A 24,523-nucleotide genomic window follows, 5' to 3' on the forward strand; every position below is an offset into this window, starting at 1 on the left:
GGAAGACTGACTTCTGCCACTAGGCTGTGTTGTGGTATATGTCTGTGACAGACCTGATGAGGAATAAGAAACAGATAAAACCAGTTCTAGAAAGCTAGAGGAAGCCTTATGATTGCAGATGCTAGTACTTATGTGGGGTTTTAACTACCCTGATACTTGCTGGAAAGACAGAGTGAAAGCAAGTGAGGGTCTTCTGGAATCTGTGGAGGATAATGTCTTGACAGAAATGATTTGGTTAACTAGGGGAGATGCTGTGCTGGACCTCTTACAAAGAGGGAAGAGGTGATTAGGGGTGTGAAGCCTATGACCTCTCTGAAGTGGTGAGGTTTAGGCTCCCAAAAGAAGCAAGGCAAACGGCGGAATTACAACCCTGGACATCAGCAGAGCAGGTTTTTGGCCTGAGCAAGGATTTGCCGGGATCCCATGGGAGACTGATTTGAAAGTTGAAGTGTCCCAGAAGAGCTGGTTGATATTCAAGGGTCATCTTCTCCAAGCACAGGAGCTGTCTCTGCATCTCAGCTGATGTGGACAAAGCTGAGGAAGTGTGGCAGAAGCCTGCCTGGGCTGTATGAGGAACTCAGGCAGAGTTTAAATGCAGAAAACGAGTATGCAGCAGATGAAGTATACACAGGAGACAGACTGGTCAGAGTGTGCAGGGGCATAAATAAGGAAGCCAAAACTCTGCTGGTGTTGCCTGTATAATGAAGGATGTGAAGGAGCAACAGGAAGTTTGTGTATCAGCAACAAAAGAGAGGAAAAGGAAGATGCAGGCTCATTGAGCAAGGTACCTGATAATGGCAAAGAGTGTGGAGAAGTCGGAGATATTCGGTGCCTAATGTGCTTTGGTCTTTACTGGGAAAGCCCACTCTTAGGTCCCTGAGCCTAACTGCAGTGCCAGGCAAAGCGTTGTCCTATTCACAGTAAGGAAAGATCAAGTGGGTATTATGTAAGTGAATCGGACATAGAAAAGTCTGTGGGATGGATGGGATACATCTGAACTGAGGGAATGAGCTGATTTAATTGTGAGACTGTGCTCTCTCATCTTTGAAATGTCAGTGTTGTGAGAGGTTCCTGATGACTGGAAGGAGGTAACTGTCTCTTTGATCCAGAGAACTATAGGGAAGTAATTAGAAAAAATATGGTGTGAATTGTTTTGGAAGCCATGCCTTCTCACATGAAGTGTGAGTGTATGACTGAGAGAGTTTATTTTGGCAAATCATGCCTGGCTAATCTGGTAGCCATCTTTGATATGGCCAGCTCCAAGGATGAAGGAGCAGTGAATGTCAATTACCTTGGCTGTACCAGGGCTCTCACTGGTGTCCTGTAGTATCTTAGTAGCTGAACTTGTGAGGTAGTCAACCTAGCTAAACTAAAAAGTGAGTGAAAAAAATTGGATCAGCTCTTTAGAGGTCCTGTCCAACTTATTGTTCACTTTTGTTTATTGCCTTTTTAAAAACCCATGGGGTGGGAAGAGAACTCATTTTAGGCAAGTAAAAGCAAAACACAGAATAAGATAATTTGTATTAAGTTGTCAAATGGGCAAATACATGATTAGTCTTAGCTTCTTTCACATTGCATAGCCAATCTCTTTAACCATTTATGTTGTATTTGATGAGAAAAAGAAAGGAGAGTCTCTTCACAGATAACTTGAATGCTTGTTACGGAAGTATGACCTGTTCCTTTACCTGTGAGATTTCTTTTTTAAATTGCTGGTCACCCATGGCTTTTTTAGTGAGGATTTTCCTTGGCATATATGAGTATCAAAATACTGATGTGATTCTGAGAAGGTAAAAAAGGTAATAATGAGAGTACATCTAAGTCACCAGTTGTGTCTCAATTTTATTAAAAGTTGAGTGTAAAATTTGAAGAATAATGTCCAGAGAGTTAAATAATAGCTCTTGTTTATGGCAAACTTTCCCTACATAATTTTGCTGATCTTGTGCTTAGTTTGAAGGCTCTTCAGCACAACTTCTGAGTGATGGTTTTGCTCCAATACACACAGCTGTTGCTCTTAACTAGCTCTTCTGGATGCTACTACTGGTTCAGTGTTGGAACTGTCAGTTTCCTAGAAATGCTCGTGAACCCAGGAAAAAGTTAACTTGCCGAACCTGATTTTTGTTTGACTTGGTTTTGCTTAATAAGTGAAGGCTTTTATCTTGGAGAAGAGCTAACAGAACAGGTGTACTGTATGGGGTGGCTGCTGGGGACTGCATCTTCCTGCTGTTCCAGAATTTTTTCCTTAAAGGCTTTTCCTGAACATAACAAAGGTGGTTGTATTGCCTGGCTGCTGTTTGTGCTCTGTGGAGGTGAGAAGCTGGTACTTTGAATGTATTGGAGACTAACAGGGGGTGGGGGGCAAAGAAAAGCTGTGATAACAAGTTTTAAGTACTGTGACATTCCTCCAGCATTAGGGTCCCTGGCAGGTCTGCTGCCTGGTGTGATGAAGGCTTGGTGCTAGAAGCCTGACCAGCTTGGCCTGCCTGTTGGTGTCTTCCTAGGCCACTCACTTATGCTGTGAGAAAGGATCCCAAATACCTTTGAATGTGGATGACTTAGTACTGCTTGCTTGTACGTTTTTAGCAGCTGAAAACCTTGTGTATGTGGGAGGGAAGGGGCAGTGGTTGAGGAGCGGCCTTTGAGCACTCTGTTGCCAGATAAGGCCAGACCCCAGTGTCCTGAACCTTCCTTTTCATAAAAGAGAATGAGATGCAGAACGGTCGGGCCTGGGCAGCCCTGCTGTCTGCCACAGCGACCTGCTGCGGGGACTTGAGAAACCATAGTTGTCCCTTTGTTTCTTCTCTTATGCTTTCAGCAAGGTACTGCTTTTCTTGCTCCTAACTTCAAGATTGACTGAAACTTTGAACTATTTACATATTTGCTTGTGTTGCTTATCTTGTTAAGCATAGCAAAATTTTGGAGAACTCTGGAAACCACTGTAGCATCTCTTGTACTTTTGGTTTGGGAAGCCATTTTTTATGCTATGTGTCATTCTTGATAAATTCAGCAGCTGGTCATTATTTATTCAGTAATTAAATGCTAAATTCAAAGCTTTAATTTTATAAGACCAGAGTCCTAATATGGATTTTGCTATTGTATTTTGTAATTTTAATGATGTTCTTTTGTATCTTTTGGATCAATGTTAGCTTTTATTTGATCAAATGAGTATGTAGAGGGTCTGTAGCTACCTGAAATATGTCACTGTTCTTTGTAAATACAAATTTATAACTATAATGTGGGAGAGATTTTAGCTGTATGAATGATTTATTTTTTGTAATAACCTGAATTTTAATGGTAAATCTGATTTTATTTTTTCTTGCGATAGTTACAGTTGAAGTGTAACTTGTATTTAATTTCTACTTGCTGAATGTTTTGAAGAGTTTTTAGAATCAGCCTGGCATATGGGTTAAATTGAACCTGAAGTTTTGTAATGTGCGTCTTGTCCAGTATCTGTGGAGTCAAGACTGACAGAAACTTGTAGGCTGTGAGCTCTGCAGTAGTGACACTTGTTGACAACAGTTTCCCATTTACTTTTTTCTTTTCCTTTAGAGGAAATACTGCAGTTCTACTGGAAGTTAACTTCAGTAACTTGAAAGAAAGATGTGGTTTTTATGTCTTATGTGTCCAACTCAGTATTTGCCCAATAGTAAAGTTTGTTTCTGTGCCAGTCTTTTGCTCTTTCTGCAGAGAATTTTCTTTTACAACTTAGCTAAGAAAAATAAGCATGTATGTGTTTTTGTATGAATTAGTTCTGAAAGCTAATTTTTTAAAAAATTAGGCTAATGAGATTCAAAAAGTGACACTGCTGTGTTAAGTTTTTTTTGTAAAGCAATTACCATAGCCCCAACATAAAGAAATATAAACATTGTTTTTGATTTGAAGATATGCTTTTTTAAGAAAGTCTTCAACTGCTAGAATGTCAGATGTTTCCATCAGCTGAACTAAAGCATACAACCACTGCTACAATTTTCTGCCCTGAGATTTCTGGGAGTAATGCTAACATATTTACTATTGTCCTAAATTCATTTTGCAGACAGGCATGCCTATGATTTCTCTGCACCAATATTCTTTCTGTAGAAGAAATTTGAATTGTATGACTTCAAGCAGTTAAGCCAACAGTGGCCTTCTCAAGGCGCAAATAGTCAGGTCGTGTGTTCCTTAAGAAATTTGAGCTGCAGTAAGTCCGGGATGAAGGAGGCTGTTTTTAGGTTAAAATGAAAACGTAACACGCTTCTATATGAAGTTCATTATTGAATGATATTTCTAAAATTTTGTGACTTTGAAGCTTGTTTGGAGTGATGTTTTTCTAGTCTGAGTTGCTAATTTCCTTTCTGTCTTCAGTGCTCCACTTCTGTAAACTAAACCAACAATTTTAGTTATTTGTTCCCTCCTAGCAGCCCTTCTCTAAATCTAGGAAGGGAAAGCACTGAAATTGCCTTCAGTGGAAAAAAGCCTTTCTCTTTTTTGCTCATTATCTTGCCCTACTTGATGTGCTAGAGATAATAGGTTCTGTTTTATTTTCAGACTTTTTGGTTCTTGAGGGGAAACATGCTTCGAGTTCTGTTGTTCAAGCATGTGGTGTTTAACCTTTCTGGGCCAAATTGTTGTAGAATCACTTATCTCTCATCCTTAGCACAATAGGTAAGGTTGATAAGCCAATCTTAATGTAAATTGTGCCAAAGAGGTGAGGGGTGTTGGTCACAGAGTTGGGTGCGAGAGATCTATGTGTAACCAGAAGATGGCTTTTCTTAGGGCGGGTGTTTTGACAGGAAGCTTGTGAAGAGCTCTTGCCTTTTTATAACTCCATTAGTGATCTGCAGCTGTTCCAAAAGGTAGACTTCAAATCGTGTATGTGTCAGGTATATAGTGCAGCCACACCTACATTACTTCATTCAGTGTTTTTACAGAGCTTTGCATTTCTGATTATATTTGCATATACATACATTCTAGAACATGTCCTCTGAGTTTCTGCTTGAAAAATGTTATGCTAACATTATCTGAACAGGAGCCTATAAGTTGCTGCCTGTCCTGTGTAGCCCCATGGGAGAGTGCTTTGAAATGGGGCAAGGGTTTCATTGTGAGCCTATGATCATATTTCAAACAGTCTGGGGCAGTGGAGGTGCAAGAAAGCGTACGTGAGGGTTCCTGCCAAGTTCAGGCCCAGTTGTGTGGGCAGGCAGCTGCTGGATGCTGCACCAGTGTGCCTGTAGCAGTATCATCTGTACTTGCAAGAGAGCGCTCTGCTGCTCTGACTTGCATTGAGTGCTTTAGGTGTTTTCAGCCAGGAAAATACAATGGAGTGGTAGAATGTGCATCTTCGTGCTTTCTTTATTTTTCTGCTGTCTGCTCTCTTTTGTTTGCTTGATTCTGTAGCACTATCTACTCAAGGTTTTGGTCCTTAGCTTTGACCGTTTTTCTCCCTGGCAGTAACTAGCAGAACGACATGTAGCTGTGAAATTCCCTCACACTTTTCACCCATAGTCTTTCAGTCTTGTTTTCATCTTTTGCTCACTTACCTGTTCCATCAGTCATTGATCGTATTGTTCAATGTATGATGCGTCATTGTGCAGGATTGCTGATGATGAATGATCTACCTTGGGCAAGAAAACTGTGTTACAAACCTAGGAGATGGTGTGTGTTGTTCCCTCCCCATTCCTGAGCATAAAGAAGAACTTTTAGATTCTGTGTGAAGTAGCAAGTCCTGGGCATTTATCTATTGGAGGTTGCTTTATTTATGTGTCTAATTGGACTGAGAGAGCTGGAAGGATGATGCTACTAATTTGGAAGTATGGGAGGAGGTGATCTTTTCTGAGAAAGCAGCTCTTCCTAAGCTTTTATTTTGCTTCTTGACTGATTCTGGTGTTGTGGTGTCGTTGTTGTCTCGTTCCCCCCCCCCTTTATTTAAGCAGGAATCTTGCTTTTATGAATATCTGCTTTCTGTCACGGAAAAAGCAAACTTTCCCTATCTCAATGAGTTACAAAGCTAGCATTACTCTTTTTTTTTTTTTAGAGCTCTGAATGCATTTATACTGTTTCAGCAGGAAGGGTGCTTAAATCATGAAACTGAAACTTTAGATGAGTTTAATTTTCTTAAATTAATGAAACTTACCTGTCCTTGTCCTCCCCTTCAAAGACCCTAGATATTTTTTTCACTTGAACCCTCAAGATGAATTGCCTTGCTTTCAGCATGTCCTTTTCTGCCAGCCTATATACACATGGTAAAATATATGAATATTTGACATTTACTGTGTTAAAACAAAAAGCCAACAAAATTCATGAAACTCTCCAAGAGCTGCATCTTACCCAGGTGGCCTGCTGTTTGAAATATGACTCCTGGTGTGTATTGTACTCTTAGCCCTAGGATTCGGTAATGAGATTGAGTGGTATCTTGCGTGAGCACTTCTGGATGATTGACAGTGAGGTGATGTGAATCATCATTTATCAGGATATTATCATGCCTACCCTTGATAATTTTTCCCTGCTGTCTGGGGAGGTGGTGAATACATTGGACTTTGTGATGTCAAAGTAATTAGTGTGTGTTGGTTTCCAGCTGAACAAACTGGAAACTAATGATCAGGTAAATGAAGATGAAGTACGTTAGTGTAAGGATGAAGGTGCAAGGACCTTGGGGAAGAGCTTATCAAAATTTCATGGGGGTTATTTGAATATCTTACAATTTGTGCAGTTGCAAGCAATATTTAAAACTACTAAAGGATACTTCTGCAACAGTCAATTTACATGTCCTTTGTTGATATCTCTTTTAGCGAGAGGGTCAGCACTAGGGTTAAGGACATCAGACTCTCTGCTTGAAGGACTGGGAACTCCTCATGATTTTCATAAAATCTAAGTAGTAAATTTCCAGCTAATGGCAGCAATTTTGAGTTAAATGATGTTAAGGAATTCCTGGGTACACTGGAGAGGTTGTGATTTCCAGTGACTGTCTGGATATTAAAGGGGGGAAATCATCATAATCTGGCTTCTATATATTTGACTCATGACTGGCTCCTTTATAGTCATAAAATATTTTAATGTTGTTTGATACATATGTAAACATCTTAAAATATGTGGACTTTGCAATATAAGCTGAGATGCTGGGGCAGGCTTTTAACAAGCATGGTAGTTTCTTGGTGCAAGTTTTGAAAATTTTATGCATGGGTCATTACTGAAATATTTTTGTAACCTGAAAAACCCTTTTGTGTAGGTGTGTGCAGCTATGCTGATATTTCAAATGATGCTTAATGCATAAGATCAGCTGAGTATAATTGCCATACCAACAGCAAGTGATCTGAGGGTGTCTGTAGTTAATTTATCATATGTGATTAGATATTGCTAATTGTAATTAACTGATTGAAAAGCTCTGTTTTACATGCTTGCTTTTCAATTATTAAAATGGTAATTTACTCATTGTCACTTACCAGTAACATGTATTTATATGCCAGTCTCCTGGATACCTCCAAGAATAACATACCTGTCACAGCACAGTTTTATAACTAAAGCCTCATGGCAAAACTATTATTTTGGCTAATTTTTATGTATACAGATTTCCTCTCTTTGTCAGTTACTACTTTGGTGAAAGTGAGTGGGCTAGAATCCCTGGCAAGAATTTGTTCGTATTAATATGGCTCATCAGAGACATTATATTTAATTGGAGAGCCTGCGGTATAGTCGCAGGAGGCTGAAGGGAATTATTTAGCATTAGCAATGGCTCGTCTGGGAGTTGTGCACTAATCAAGGAGCTTGTGTGTTAACTGTAGGGATGATGGGAGTTATGACGATTATGACATGTGAGCACATGTCTGTATGAGAACTGGACAGGCAATGAGTTAATCAAGAAATACATTAAATGGCTCCCATGCTGCTTCATTATTACTCTGTAGAGTGTCTGTCAGATTGTGTACTTTAACAAAAAAAGAAAAGAAATCCAACAAATAGATGTTTTTGCAGGTAAAGTTAATACCAGGTTTTTAACAAAGAACCTCTTTTCCCCTCTGTTTTTGAAGTGAGTTTGTGCTTTTAAGTGCAGTGTTTAAAAAGAATAAGTGAATAATTAGTCTGAAAAATGCATTTAACCATGCACCTTCTCCAATCTGCACTTTTTGTATTTTGTTAAATGCTTGCTTTCAATAAATACGAATTATTTCCCACTTTGCACTAGATGGTTTTAATATCTTCAAACTTCTGCATAATTAATAGTATGCCAAAATATAAAAGTTATTTTAATATTAACAGCTTAGCTTTAAGTAAATAAAAATGCTAATGTTTTCCATTGTCAGGGTGCTCCAAACCTTACAAAGGAAAAAACCTAAACCCAACACCCCTTAACTGTACTGCATGGACTATTTATATGCCAGGTAGGCACTTTCTGTGCCCAGCATGGTTAGAGGCATCCATTTCATATCCATCATGAAATTATCAGTTATGCTGGAAAGATCCATGTTTAGAGGAAATGGAGCTAATAAACTGAGCTCACTTAAAGTTATGTAAAGCCATAAACTGACTGAATCATATCTGTAGACAAACTTATCCTAGGCCTAGTGGACAGATGAGTATGTGCACTTTTCCTGCTATTGTAAGCACTGCCAAATTTAATAAAACTTCCTACCAAACTGTGACCACCATGTATTAACTTAATTAAAGCAGCATTGTGGCTAGTACCCGAAGTGTTAACCTGTAGGAGATTGTTATTGAAATCTATTATCTGTGGAGTCAGTATTAGTGGTCAGCAGCAGCAGAGGTAAAACTGCAAGTAAGACCCTCCCTTGGGTGCTGTGAGCTCAGCAGGTTAAACTGTCAAAGCTTCTTAAAGGATGGATAGTTAAACCCCCTGGAGTTATAGGTAAACCAATCATTTGCTGTCAGCAGGAAATATGACTTTATTTAGCAGGTTGGAGGGGGGGAAACCCAAACCTAAATGCTAACAGGAAATAGGATTTAGAAGGAACCGTTGTGTCAGTGTATATGTTGCTGTGCTATGTAGATTCCATGCAACTTGGACACGTTTTTTTTAAATTCCAGGCTTTTTTAAAACAGGAATTTATATAAATGGAACTTTATTGCTATGTTTTATAAAACTGTACATAAGACTGAGATAACTTATTACACCTGTGAATATTATCTGTATTTTGTGAGGAATACAAAAATTTGTATCTTTCTTAAAAATGGAAACAGTTGTCACCTTACAGAAATAGCTTATTTCTTTCCTCCACTGTTGTGCAGGTGTTGCCTGTATAGGATGTAATTATCTCTTTTTTTTTTTACCACACTAAATATATTTAACATTGACCAAGTGCCCTGTGTTTAAAATCTAAATAAATATATGTTAGAATCGTATGTATGGGCCATAAGTATCTATGATGCTGTAATTGAACTAGTCTGATAGTGGTACTTCCCACATCTCCTAGCTTTTATTTAGTCTTAAGAGGTGACGATCAGGAGCATTTGACTGTACTTCTTAAATTCTTGCCTCAAAAAAAGAGAATCCCAGAAGTGATAGTTGGTTATGAAGTCGGAGTGGGAGAAGACCTGACACTCTACTCTAGTTTTGTTTATTGGAACAAGAACTGTGCTTAAACTCTTGGTGGGGGAACTTTGCAGTGGCCTGCGAAGAAAGGTCTTTTATATATCAAGACCTGTTTCCTCAATATATGCACTGTTTTTAGACTAAATCTGCTTGATATGCTGAAATAATATCGTTATAAGATTAGGGGGTTGCAGCAGAGACTAAGAATCTGCTTGCTATCCTAGACTTGCCTTCAGCTGGAAGGTAGAAAAGTTGTCAGGGAAAATAGTCAATTTAGAAAACAAATTAAGGATTTTTCTAGGCTCATGCAACAAAAATCTTTACAATTTGAGATGTAGTTATGGCAGAACCCTGAGGGCTGTAAGGAAACAAACAAACTTGAGTACTCTGTTCAGTTTTGGGCCCCTCACTACAAGGAGGACATTGAGGTGCTGGAGTGTGTCCAAAGAAGGGAAATGAGGCTGGTGAAGGGTATAGATAACAAGTCTTCTGAGGAGAGGCTGAGGGAGCTGGGGGTGTTTAGTCTGGACAAGAGGAGGCTGAGGGGAGACTGTATCGCGCTCTACAGATACCTGAAAGGAGGGTCTAGTGAGGTGGGTGTCAGTCTCTTCTCTCAAGTGACTAGTAATAGGACAAGAGGAAACAATCTCAAGCTGCACCAGGGGAAGTTTAGGTTGGGTATTAGGAAACTTCTTCACCAAAACGGTTGTCAGGCATTGGAACAGGCTGCCCAGGGATGTGGTTGAGTCTGCGTCCCTGGAGGTATTTAAAAGAAGGGTAGACATGGTGCTTGAGGATATGGTTTAGTGGTGGACTTGGCAGTGATAGGTTAGTGGTTGGACTCGATGATCTTAAAGGTCTTTTCCAACCTTAATGATTCTATGATTCTACATTTTTGTCAGATGATCTGGAAAAATGGGACTGAATGAAGTCTGGTGTCAGCATCCCTGGTTGGATTGTCCAGTGCTGGTATTAAATCTGTGAAAATTTTATTTAGACAGTGCAGGTTTACTTGTCCTGCCCATTTGTTAGACTGTGTACAGTCCCTGTGGGTTTGGTGAGCCAGCTGCTTGTCTATACAACCATTTTCAAGTGCATGGCTATACTGTGTAACACCAGATACGCACTTCTTAATGTATAGGTAATACATTCAGTGTTGTAGAATATAAACATAAATTCTCTTTTAAGGGTGGAACAGAGGTTAGTACAGTGGTGTAATAAACAATAAATACCTTTTTGAAAGCATTACACCATAAGAAGAAACAGAGAAATAAATACTTTTTCTGCCTCCTTTCTTCTGCCCAGTTTAAGATATTTTTTTTTTTGTGCAGGAAAAACAATCTTGTGCCATGTCTATCAGTCAACTCTGGAAGTCTTCATCCTGTAACTTAGTTCTGCTGACCTGCTTTTTATTTTCTTCTTTGGAGGTCTTTGGCCCTGGCTATTACCTAATTTGATCCTCTTCTATGGAATACTTTTTTTCCCTGTGTAATTCTTTATGTACTTGGCTTTGGGGGTCTTCTGTGATTACTTTTATCTAGTACTATGCAAAATCTGCTTAAACTTCCTTTGAATACAGGGTTGCAAGTACTGACAGGGTCTGTCATACACCCTTTTTAAAAATCTAAGTTAGAGATAGCAGTGTTTGGTGGGTTGACTGTTTCATAACAAATGCTGCTTTGTACTTTCTTACTGTGTTTGCTGCAACAGGACCAAGTGGCTGTCAAACAGATTGCATGGAAGTGATTACACTTCTAGCATGGGCAGGGATGATTTCTTGCGAAAAATTGCAAATTCCTGTTTTTTAAAAAGGTAAGTCTATTCTGAAAAGTTATTTAACAAGTAGATTTCACGGGCTTTCTGGCTTACTGTGTTCTGTGAGTTCCCACAGCAAGCATGCTTGGTGCTTTTTTCCATTATACAGTTTTTATAGCCTTCATCTTGACATCTGCCTCTTGGAATCTCGAAGCTGACTTGTCTTTCAAAATGAGGCTTTTGAGGAAGATAGAAAACCTAGCACAGATTTGATATAGAGAACTATCTTTTTCAAAGTTGTCCTACAAGGTAATGAATATCTTTACACTGTCAGAAGAGTAATTTTCTTGTAGAACTAACAATTTTATTGAAGAACTAAAAGAGCATAATTTTAAAGGAATCTGAATATTCACATCAGTGGAATTTTGAAGGGAAAATGCTCTACTTTTCTGAATGTTACATAATAAAGTGAGTACTTAAGGCAATTGTAAGTATTAAAGATTCCATTCTTCTTAAAACATAATCTTACGTTGGGTGTGATGATAATTTTGCGGTTTCATGAATGCATTTTTGTGGTTTATTACAGGTACTCCCTTAGTACTTAATTTTAACCTAACCCTCTCACAGAGTACCCAAAAGTAGCTAAGGGCTGTGTGTATGTACAGACCTACGCACATACATATATATGTATGTATATATTTTCTATGATACATATATATTGCATAGACATAAGGAAATTTTTCTGTGTTTTGGAAAACCTGCACTGAAAGTTTCTCATCCTTAAGGTATTCTGCATTCACTCGCAACCTGTTATTTTGGAAATTTTCTTTTATGAATTATTTGACCTGTTAAATCTGGCTTCATATGATTTAGATTTCTCAAAGTCTAAAATACTTTTGAAAGGACTGCTTGTGCTCTGCTGTCCTCTCTCATCCATTCACTGTACTGGATCCAATGATCACGTGGCTGGGAGATGGTTTAACTGGCTGTTCTGACAGAAAGTTAATTTCTCCTCTCCTTAGATTACTTTTGCACAGAGTCTGTTCAGTTCATTGATCTGTCTCCACAGTACTGTAATTGCTAGAGCTGAATGTGGAGGAAAGTTAGGGGTGGGATCATCCTTTGAGTGGCAACCTGTATTTGTGTAAAGTGAGGCTTTTTGTGGAACTTCATTCATGTCTCAATATATGGTTCATTTTGGGCTAGAAGTTAGTACATACTCGGAAGAACTTGATTTACTGTAGGGTCTGTATCTTGCATTTCTGATTCTTTTTATGTTAGTCTTCCAGCTACTGCTTGAGAATATGTTGCTTTGAGCTGATGTCCATACTTCCCCTCTCGATTTCCTTTAAATACTGTTGTGTAGTTGAAATGCCAGGTAACTGTGAGTTCACCTCGCTGTTGCTGTGGGCTGTTCTCTCATCCCTGGAACTGATTTCAGGGATCCCTGACTTTATTACCATCTTTGGGTGCTGGAAGCAACTTCTGCAGTCCCTCCATGTGTAGGCAGGCAGATTTGGAGATGAGATAGGAACCTTGTCTGAATGGTTGTGTACTTTGCTCATCCATCTGAAAGAAGAACTCTGAATGAAGCTGAAATGCTAGACAGGAGCATGCTACTAATGCATACGATGTGTTGCTTTGTAATGTGGCTGAGTTTAAGCTACTTTTTCTGAATCCCATGTCTTCTGGGATATCTAGCTCAATTAAGAGCTAAACCTCTACTATATGAAGTTCTGTAGTTGTTGGCTACCCTTGCTACCACCTGATACTATTTTCTAGACTTGCCTACTACTAGTTTTCTCATCTCCCACATGTCTTACTCATTTAGCAAACAAAACAAAGGAACATGCATCAAATGCATTCCGTGGTGAGCTTGTTTTTGGGAGAGGCAGGAAAAAGAAACAGCATGAGAAAGATCTGTCCTATTGGTTTGCTAATGTGCTTAGAAAGCTGAGATTCCATTAGGGAAAGGCTGACATGTAGGTGCAGATGTGTTTGAAATGCAGAGAGGCTACTAAAAACACTGTAGGGCACTACTATTTTGTTAACATCACAAAAAGCTTCATTGTTTTTCTAAAACACTTAAAGCTCAGAATCACATACACTGCAAAGATGAAACTGTAGCATCCACACAGCATGGTTGGACTGCTATAAGTATGATGAATTGCTCAACTCTTGCGACAGATGGAGACTCTTGCTTTGGTAAACAGATTTAAGTATCTTCCAAGTTTTTCGTGTACGCTCTGAAGTAAAATCCTCCCGTTTCTCCTTGAGACTTGCTCTAGATAATGTACTCCAAAGAAAAATTGTCTGCAAAGGTGTGAGTGCAGTTGCTAGCTTGCAGACTGTTTCTTCACAGCACTCCCTAAATCTGCAGATGTTGTTTTGAGTGGGTGTGCTGCCTCTAATCTTCACTTGGGTGAAGAAAATTGGTAGCTGCCTCACTCTATCAAAGGGAGCCATGAGTGGAAGGAGGCAAGGGGAATGCTTTTTCCTCAAGACTGAGAGAAGTGTTGTGCTATTGGTGCAATGAGTTGGAGTTGAAGAATGGGATGTTGTGGTTTTCCCCTCCCAGTTCCTCTACCTCTGTTAATCCTGCAGTTCGTCCAAAGGTAAACAAGATGACTATTGATCTATCTTTTTCCATATCTAGTTTTTCAGTTAATCTATCAAAGAAAGATTGATTGTTCCTGGTTGGTGTTGGCTAAAACATGTGGAATGCTGTGATACAAACCAACTGTATTGTTCTGCTAAATTTTCAACAGCAAACAAATTAGTCATATTAGCTAATAACTGTGACAGACTAGCTTTTTTGTCTTCCAGAGCTTTAAGCAGGCTTTCCTCTCAAAAAGAAAAGCTGCTTGAACTTGAAAAGAAGTTAAGCAACCTTTTATTTGTAATTGTTGGTTATCTGCAGATAGGCTTGATAGGCTGAAGAAGTCTTGTTTTAAGAATGGTTTAATAGTTCTGAATAGAAGCCTGCAGAGATGAATTTTCCTAGAAAAGGTCTCTACAGTATGGTCTTTTGAACAAACACCATAACATCAATTTTCAATATCTGGCCAAAAAACCCACCACCCTGTTTTAGTCAGTCTAATTATATGGTCTTCCCAACATTCGGCTACTTGGATCTGGCTAAACTTCTGTTCTGTGCTCTTAAGTTTGTATGAGGCGCTATGTTACTAGTTCCTGGTCTTTACTCTTTTGGGGAGGGTAAAATGCAGTAAGCACTTGCAATAAAATTCTGATGGCGAACCCTTCTTTCCCATCAGTGTTCTAGAAGATGCTTCACTGGGAAGTTATCTGCCAAAGAATAAGCATATAGGAAAAGGCTGTAGGAGCCAAAGCCATCTGGAAGACTCTCCGCTAGGTTCTTACCTCTAATGTCTTCATGACCCTGGAGGCTTTTCCTTGCTTGTCCCAGCAAACAGAACTCAGTTTCAGAGTGTCACTGCATCACAGCCTTAGCACGGTCTGTTTTTCACAGTACTAGTGATCAGACCTCTATATAAATGGGGAGTCCTTTCCTGTTGATGAGACCTTTGTCAAGTGAAGTTGTGTGGCTTTTTAGCAGCCAACAAAGTTGCAGAGCTCTGCTCATGGGAGAGAGAATTTTGAGATTACTTTTCTTTTTTTAAGGCTACAAAAATATATCCATGTTTATAAGTGAGAGTGTGAGCAGATGAAAATCTATGTGTTGAAAAATGCATTCTCTTAGTCTTGGTTAGAAATGCAGCCTTCCTTACCTGGCTGGTGGTGTTCTTCTTTTAAAGACTGTTCTGTTCAGTGTGGATCCTTCCATTTTAATTTTAGTTGAAAACTGTGGATTTTTGAGGCCGTTTCTTAGTGAGGCTATTCCTGTGTTCAAGTTTCAACCAGTTGGCAAAACGAAGGGCATGAGGGGGGAGTAGAGGAAAGGGTGCCAATAGATTTATATCTTCTTTTCATGGCTGGTGTCTGCTGACCCAGGTTCTAATCCTGTGGGTGCTAATGGATGATGGGTTAATTTGGTGAAGGGTATTTACTTACAGTCCCCTCCATGTCTACAATGACTCTCAAAACAAATGTGTGAAGGCCACTGGAGAATTGTTTTACCTTAGTCCTCACATAACTATTTGTGGGCCATCAAATGAAAACCCAAAGTTTTAAGAGGCTTGTGGAGAGATCTACTTATGCTGACTCTGTAGGTTGACTTGTTTGTTTGCATAAATTTTTATTTAGGTTTTTGAAATGCTGAGTAAAAATAGATGTAGAAGATATGGGATAGTTATGCTATTTATGGCTTTTGCAGTTCTGCTTTTCATGTGGTTTAGAAATGTTACCATTATTTCATTTCAGGGTTAAATGCTGTAATCATGTGGAAGTATTTATTTGCAGATACCACTTTAAAGGCTATATGAATACCTCACACCCACTACGTGCACAGATTTATTGTATTATCGGTGTGTATATTTTAATATGAAGCTGCTAAAGATGCTTAGGTCGGATGAAAGATGTGTTTTTGGCAAAGCAGTAAATTTGAACCTGTTTTGCATCCATTTGATTTTTTTTTTAAATTCAAGAGTGTTCAATGCCACAAGCTTTTTGTTCTGTTTTGTTCTGTCTCTTTTGGCAGGGATGCTGGCAAGATTTGGGGTGGTTGGTTTTTTTAGCTACCTTACAAAGGATTTACTCATTAGCCCCATTTTATGGGTTGAGCTAATTGTGATTTGTCTTGCTGAGCGGTATTATGCAGTTTGGGTCAATTAAGTGAATCCACTTACACCAACGGATGTTGTTCCAATGTGTAATATTGATTTGAGCTATAAAAGGAGAATGACATGTTTGATTAGATTTCTTTGTCTAAATAATGCTTGAGATCTTATCTAGTGTACCAAACAGAAGTGTTCTCTTCACTGAGGCTTTTCTAATTGCTTCTTATGTTTGATTAACGCTCCATATGCAGATATAACAGTTTCCCTATATATAAATTCTGAAACAGTAGAGAAGAATTGGGGGGAAAATGCATCTTGCAGCTCAATATAACTGTCTCTGCTGCATGAGTATCACTTGTGTTAAGACCGGGGATGCATAGGGTGACCTACTCTGAAAAACTGGGACACTGGGGAATCCCAGACACTTACCTCCTAGGAGATGGAGGAGTGGGGGGAGTGAGTGAGTGTGTGTATGTGTTAATTAGGCATTTACACTGAAGTAAATGGCATCTGTCACATGATAAACATAAGAAACTGCTGAAGTATATGAAATTATCTATGGAAACTGTGGGTGATGTTAAACACTCTCTTAGGAAACATGTAAATGTATTTTTTTGTTTGTTCCTCTATTGGCTCTTATGACAGTCAGCCTTTACTTCTTGGAATTGGTAGGTGAGAATATACAACAAGGTGGGGAGAAAAGCACTTCTGTCATGAATCAGATCCATAAGAAGCTAATAAACTCTAAGGTTGTTGAATAATTCTAATATTAGGGATCTGTAAATAATCCTAGTGTCTCTGTTTTATAGATTGCATATGCGCTGAAAATAAGTGTTAGTTCTTTGCCTGAAAATAATTTTTCATACATTCTATTTCCATACTAAGAAAATTTTTCGGTGTTTAAATGTTGAGGGGCACACATATGTAACTGAGTTCTTTGTAATACAGATTTCAACTAGTGGTCTGCAGCAGCTGAATGACTCCTGGAGCAGGTTACATTGATTCTGCTGTGTTAAACGGAACATCTCTAGGAGTGCTATGTATATTTTAGGTAGTAAGCTATTAATTTTGATCTCTCAAAATTATTATTATCCCCTTAATCAACCTTGCATCTGAAATAATTCAGTAAATTCAGAGTATGGCTGGGCAAGAGCATGCTGCTGTCAAATGAGTATGTGTGCCACCCAGGGTAAAGGAGAGCTAATGTAGTTTATGTAATTTGGGTACTTACTAGCTTGGATTCAGTGCAGCCCTTATAAATCAGGTTATCTCTTGCAAAGCGGATATTGAGTATTTTTGTGGTGCTTATATCCACAATTTTGGGTTATGGGGATATTTATCTTTTGGGATTAGATGCCAAGTCCTGGCACCAAACCTGGTTTATAAATCCTTCTGAAATACTGAAACATAATGTAGAAAAAGGATCTCCAAAACCAATCGCTGATAGTGTTATTACCCTTTTATTGCACATTCCACCCTGAGAGCTGTTGTAGCCTGGAGTGGTGATTGGAACCAGTCCAGGTCGAAAATGCTGGCTAATCAGCCCTGATGGACTCCTTGCTTTACATGACTGTTTGCTGGAAATGTGGTGGAGAAACCCTAAGCTGTTCCTGTGTAAAGATCTGGCAGGACTTAGTGGTTTGGGTATCTTGCTATGGAGGTGCCTCCTAGCTTTGGTGGGATCTAAACTGGTTTTGGAAACAGGTGGCCATTTTTGTGCAGTTTGCTTCTGATTTAATAGGCTTGTTGGACTTGAGCTAGTTCTTGTATCTGTATGTGTTCACAAAGAATTGTGCAATAAAATAATTGTTGTACTTCAGATTGTGTCCAGTTGTCTTTGTGCCTTAATCCAAAAGTAGTTGCACTAGTTAAGAGTATTCATTCTAATGTCCTTCTGCATGGACTTCTTGTTAAATCCTAAGTATTATTAGTATCTTATTTGTCATAGGTGCAGAGCTGGGGGGCTGTGATGGGCTGGTTAGACGTTTGTTACTGATTTGGGTTTGGATTTTCAAAGGTGTAACAAATCTATACAGGGATTTGGATGACTCAATTTAGTCTGTAGTTTTTTTAATTAAGTGGAGGTTCTGTAAAATGATGATTCAGTACGTTTTGGTGAATCTCGTGTCTTATTTCTGTTGTTGCTGCAATGTAATTAGCCCTTATGAAATATACTCCTTCAAATACACAACTTTTACAGAAATTAAACTGCTTTTACACAAGATGGGTCTTTTCATGATTTCCAGTTGTTCATATCCTCTAACATAACAGGTCCTTGTAGCTGCTTGAAATGTATCTTTTGAGGCACAGGTAGCCTAATATGATGAAAACTTTTAACATGCTAAATGGTATAATATTGAGATTTGTCTGCTTTTCCAGCCTTTGTTGTTATTCATTCATGCTTGAGATTGCTGGGTCAATTCTAATATTTATGAAGGAATTGCATTTCCTCAAGAACCTCCTGGGACTTGTGTCTTTGTTTTGTTGACGTTTGTTTTTGTAAACTAAAACAGAAAAGGGAGAAACTACACTTCTGAAGTTTTAGCTTCAGTAGTAAGTTAGGGACAAGTTATAAATACGTAGACTGTGTGATTTAAGTCAAGCACTTATGCAACCCTTGGATTTGAAAACAAATATATTTGAAACTTGTAGTGCTTGAGGAAAGGGAACTGCTGTATTCTTTGGACTGTCTAGAAATATTGCATTATAAGTCAGCTTTTGCAGAGGAAAAGGTTTACTGAATTGTGGTGTCAATTAGGTGCCACTTGGTAGTGTAGATTCAAATGATGGCTTTTGTTGTATTGTTTGCTAGTGGTTATGGTTAGTGTAATTATGTTTCTGTATATTGCAGATTCTGTAGTGTATTTGTGTTACGGTATTTGGAGTGTTCTTCATGAACTACAGTCCATTGTGTAAGAAATTAAAGTAATTCATGTCATCATGAATCACTAAGAAGAAACAGATCTCTTACTTCCAGATTATATGTGGACTGGTTTATTCATTTAAAGCATATATGAGAAGGGTCTATAGATTGAAGAGCTGTCACTGGAACCTGAAAATCTGGAGGTTTTGTACTAGTGGGGAGGAATGGAAACATTCTTGTTCTTGAGAGATTTGCTTGGGGCTCTGTAGCAGTGTATCAGGTACCATGAATATGATATAGCTACTGTTTTGCTGTTTCGTTATATGCACGTGTAATATATTAGAGCGTTCGCAAGGCTGAACTGACACTGAACTAGAGAAAGCTCTAATGACTTGCGGTAAGGTAAATAAGGAGAAATGGATTTGCCAGATTACAGGGGCATGTGGGAAAGGAAGAGTCAAAACTCTGAAGAGTTGAAGTAACAAATGTTTTCAAATGGGGGGAGAAAAATGCTGGGGGCAAAAGTGTGCAAGACTGATACGTATAAAATCAATGGATTCACAGTACCTTCTATGGCTGCTACTAGTAGGACTCTTGGTGTCTCAGTGCGAGAAGCATGTGGGTGTGGGATTTTTCTTCTTGATACCTAAAAATAGCTAACTAAAGTTAGTCCTTTTCTATAAGGAAGCTTTTGGTTTTGTAAATTGTACATGCCTAACTATGCTTAAGCTTGAGTAACTTTATTTAGACATGTAAACTGCATTGGAATTCAAAACAACGACTTCAAGCATATAACTCAATCATGCAAATAAGGGTATCTAAGGGCCATGCTGGTTTTTGTGCTTAGTGCTCCAGGAAGGATGACAGACAGGCTAATCTTGATAGCATTCGATCAAAATAGATTACCGACTTAAATTGCTGAGGTGTACTTACTAAAAAGCATTAAAATCCTGCTGCATGATTGTCTGTGCTGGTGCTTATGGTTTTTTGGGTTTGCTTTGTTTTTAATGTGAGGTTAATGTCGTAGTGGTAAAATAAAACCTTTGTGACTTTAAAGAAGCAATAATTCAAATGTGAAATGTGTGGCAATTCCAGGCAGTTGTGTGAACTCAGATACTCAAGTATATAGCGAATTCAGAAGCTATGTAAGAGATGCCCCCAGAAAGGAACTTGGTACCAAGTGGCAAGTTAATTTTCCTTCCTGGTGGTAGGATTAACTTTTGCAAAGTTCAGAAAAAATGTAAAAAAAAGAAGAAAAAAGTAAAATTCTTAGTAAGTGACTCTGTGCTTATTATATATGTTTTTAATACTTAGCCAAACATTTATTTCTTACTGTATTGCTCAAAATATTCTTTGACTACTGCTTGTCACAGTTTCTAGGTGAGTTTTTTTTCTGGCCTTGTTTCTTCTGAATGAGCCAATGCTATGTGCAGGCTACAGTGCTTCTAACCTTAGTTTGTCATACTTAACAGCCTTCATGCTACTTGCAGATATAACTCCTTTTCACAAAGAACAAAATTCCTCATTCATAAACTAAGAATACTTTAAATTTCACATATGTGAATACTCATATTCTAAGGAACACCCTTTTTAAACAATGTATTTTCAGTTTCAAATGCTGGAGATTATATCAAATATTGCATAAAAATAACTTCTAAGTTTGAGGATTGGAAATGTCAACCTGTCAGTATAAACAGCGCTTACTGACACATAGCTAATATAATCTTACACAGTTAAAGCAATGGCATGGCTTCTTAAATACATAATGAAAGGGAGCTTACAAAAGGAGAGCAGAATGGTGAAAAACTGTTTTGTTTCTTGGGTCTGTGTGTATCTTACTTTTAAAGGAAAAGTATCCTGAACTTTGAAAACACATTGAAGACCAATCTAATTAAACTTTTGTAACTTTTTCCTCAAGGGAAGCATGCATATGACTTGTAAGTAGACTTCTAACTTCAAACCTAGCTATTTTATTATTCCTGGTAAAATGTTGGAAATGTTTGTCCCTTTTGTATAGTTCAGATTTGACTAAAAATGTTTGGCAAATGCATATAAATGAGGGTACAATGGATTAGGAATCAAACATGAGCCTGCTTAAATAATTCTCAAGATTTTCTGGTTCACGTGTAGTGATATTGAACTCTTCAGTCATAGGCTTTAATTTGTGCATGGTGCTGACCTGATGCTGTGCAGGGACACTCACTGCATCCCTTCATTCAATTCACTCTAATTATCCCCAACTTCCTGGGGAGCCTGCTTAGAACTGGTCATGAATGTTTGTTATTAAGTATTAAGATATTAGACTACCCTGGTTACATGTAACAAAGTAGTTTTTAGCCTGAATTTACATATAGATGATCAGTATAGGAAGCTGAAATTATATTTGTCATGATTTTATTTAATCAAATTCAAAATATTCAGTATATTATTGAAATAAAACATTTCAGTGTGACTTAAGCTTGGAGTTAAATGAAATGAGATTTCATGTTATTGTGTGAGTTCTTATATGTCAATGTTGGTAATTTCAGTGTGTATTTTAGAGTGGTTATGGTATGTAAATTATCTTTGAAACAATTAGATTTGTGTGCATATTTCAGGATGATGGTAATTATTTTTGCTGGGAGCATCTGTTAATGTAGAATATTGCCTCTTCAGGTTCATGTGAAAATGGCGGATGAAGCTGTCTGTGTTGGCCCAGCTCCCACCAGCAAAAGCTACCTCAACATGGATGCCATCATGGAAGTCATTAAGAAAACCAGGGCCCAAGCTGTGAGTCTGAATGAGTCTATCTGCTGCAGCTGTTTCATATATAGAAAGCAGAAAAGCCAGAGTTTGTATTTTTTTTTTAAGGTGTGGGGGGGAAGTGATTGAATATGCTATTCCAGTTAGTTCATGTCACATGAGTTAAATGTGTCCGAAATCGCTACTGGAAATCAAAGGCTTTGTAGCATCTGGCAGCACTGGTCGCTGATCCTGCAGGTGGCTGCTGGATTCAGCTTTCACACCAGGGAGCAGCTTCAGTTCATTTCCAAATTTGCTGGGGGAAAAAAAATCCCAATTAGTTTTGAGCTCTAACCCTTTATATGCCGTAATGCCTTTTTTGAACGTGTTACAAAATGTGTCTAAAAAGGCTTTTGCTTAAACTTAGCTTGAATCACTTTCTAAATCATATAAATGTTATTTGTGGGAAGGTAAGGTAAATGGTGCATCCCATAGTTATTTTTGTTTCAGAATGTTTACAAAATGCATGCTACCTTATATGTGTAAATATGGGCTATTCTGCCTTTCTCCCATCAAATTGGCCAGAGATTCAAAGATTAACAGGAATTGGTTGGAAAACTGATGTGTAGTCATGTTCACATGCCTAATGTTCTTTGTTCTGTCAGTGACACAAATGTATTTATTCAGAGTGACTGTACACAGAGCATTTATTAAAATAAAATTTGATGGGTGTGTATGAGCGACACTAATTACTCTGGAACAGTTTAGAATAGCATTGTAATTTCTTTCAAAGATGATGTTTTGGTATAACACTTTCAGGGGTCAAAAATTTTCATATAATGAAAAATGTATTTCTTTTCCTCTGAGTTTCTGAATATGGAACCCAATTGGTTAGGCTTTTTGAGGAATAAAATGGCTTATACTTTGTCTGTCAGAGTATATTGGATCAAGAATCTTATGAGAGTTGTGAAAAGTAAAATGAAAACTCTTTCCCACCGTCCTCTCAAGTAATTATGCTAGGTGTATATTGGGATGTGAATAGCAAATGAGGCGCATAAGGACTCTTGACTTAAGACTAATCAGACAGTAAACTATGTTCTCCAGCAAGGGTCGCTAGAGGTGGGAGGCTTATGACTGTGGGGACCTTAAGGCCACTACTGTGATCAGCGCTAGAAATACTTTGGGGTAAGGAGTACTTTATAGTGGTTACTGAGAAGACCGTGAATGAGCAGATATGTGGAAGTCTGCAGTGAGATAAATGTGGCAAAATGGAGTTAAAAAGAGCAGAAGGCAAAACACTAAAGGGACTAGTGTGTCCATTGCTCTGCAAACAGCACCTTTCTCCCTAGCCAAGTAAGGAACGTTTATTTCAGAAATGGCAGTTCAACTAGCAAGTCTTTACAGCTTGACTTAGGACAGATAAATCAGTGTGTTAAGACAGTTTAAGGTATTAAACTAATTTAAATGTATTGTGGTATATTTCACCTTCCCTAGTGTCTGAAAAAGTGCTAGCAAATTTTGTGCCTGGTTTCAGAACTCAACAAGCTTGATTTTTTTTTTTTGTCAAGGTACACCCAGGATATGGATTTCTTTCAGAAAATAAAGAATTTGCTAGACGTTTGGTAAGTTACTTTTATTTGCTTGGCTGTGAATGATGTGCTAGGTGGCATATATTCATTGCAAGGTATCTGAGGAATCAAGATATCCATTCAAAGTAGATCTCAAAGATACCTTAAGATAGGAGACTTCAGTGTGCTTTCTGTGCATGTGGATTGCTTGCATTTTGAGGGTGTAATTGCAGCCTGTGTTTTTGTTTGGGAAAGGGGAGGTGCTTGTTTGTAAGAACTTTACCAAGGATGTAGGAACCTTTTGGCATTTCCACTTGTGCCTGTACTGTTTATGAGGCTGCTCTGTAAAACTGGGTCACTGAAATGATCTAGGTTAAAAGTATCTGGCTTTAAGTGATCATTTTGGTGATTCATAGCACAGCTGGTGAACAGCTGTATCATCAGCCCTGAGAAGGTGCTGAACTACACATTCAGGATGGGAATAGAAAGCTGTATAAAAACTGGCTTCTCTGCTGGAGGTCGTGTATCATAGAGCTGCATTCTCGGAAAGGACCAAAGAGAGTCAAGAGGGTGCTGTTTTCACTTCATGTCTGAATTAATAAAAACTATTATTCACAACCTCTTCACTTCAGTGGGGATTTTGTATATCACCGAAACTGATATATGGCCTTTTTACTGATTATTTTCCAAAAACTTTCATGCAGCTGCTTATAAATCTGAGCAGCGCTAGGAGGAGAAAATTACATTCACAGTGCTGGAGCTACGTCCTGAGTGGGTGTGGTATGTGTAGTAACTCCAGATCATGTGTTAGTGTCTATGGGTTTCGCTGAGAATAAGGACAAGCACATATTTCAGTGAAATTTGTAGTAAAAAGCTGTTGCAGCTACCAACGTAGCTATGGAGTAAATGAACCATATAGTCAAAAAACATCTTGTTCTACAGGCAGTAAGATAAATTTGCTGTTTTTGAGAGTAATTTGCACCTTTTTGATTCAGGGTAAAACCACAGATCAGGAAAGCGATGCTATAAAATGATGGATTTTATTCTTAGCATTTATGGAATAGCTCTTGTTTCCACATCTCTTCCTTGACTTCTGTCCCTTTTGGCTTGAGTTTTAATTTTAGTATAGACCTTTACTATTTAGTTGCTTGTTTCATCTGAGAGAATACCACTTGCTCATCAAGGAGACTATTTGGTAATGAAATCTCAAATATTTATACTTCTCAGTTGCTGTGCTTTTTTAAAACCCCCCAAATAAAAACAAGTGTAGGTTCTGTATGATGCCGAATACATCCTCCTAGTTGCTGAGTGGTGGTGGTGTTAAAGTTGAAAGGAATTCTAAACACTTGGCATTTGCCAGGAATTACCAAATCTGGGTTACTCTCACACATTATTTTCATGC

General features: G+C 38.3%; 1 protein-coding gene across 2 annotated transcripts in view; it reads left to right on the forward strand.

Moving 5' to 3' along the window:
• Window positions 1-24,523, forward strand: part of PCCA (propionyl-CoA carboxylase subunit alpha) — a 293,304-nt gene that overhangs the window by 26,851 nt on the left and 241,930 nt on the right. For both annotated transcript variants that reach the window (XM_075090133.1, XM_075090123.1), the window contains exons 5-6: window positions 21,488-21,601; window positions 23,122-23,175. In XM_075090133.1, the coding sequence (XP_074946234.1) occupies window positions 21,488-21,601; window positions 23,122-23,175 (168 nt within the window). The remainder of the gene's footprint in view (window positions 1-21,487; window positions 21,602-23,121; window positions 23,176-24,523) is intronic.

This window comes from Phalacrocorax aristotelis, chromosome 1 (assembly GCF_949628215.1).
Source record: "Phalacrocorax aristotelis chromosome 1, bGulAri2.1, whole genome shotgun sequence".
NCBI classification, from domain to species: Eukaryota; Metazoa; Chordata; class Aves; order Suliformes; family Phalacrocoracidae; genus Phalacrocorax; species Phalacrocorax aristotelis.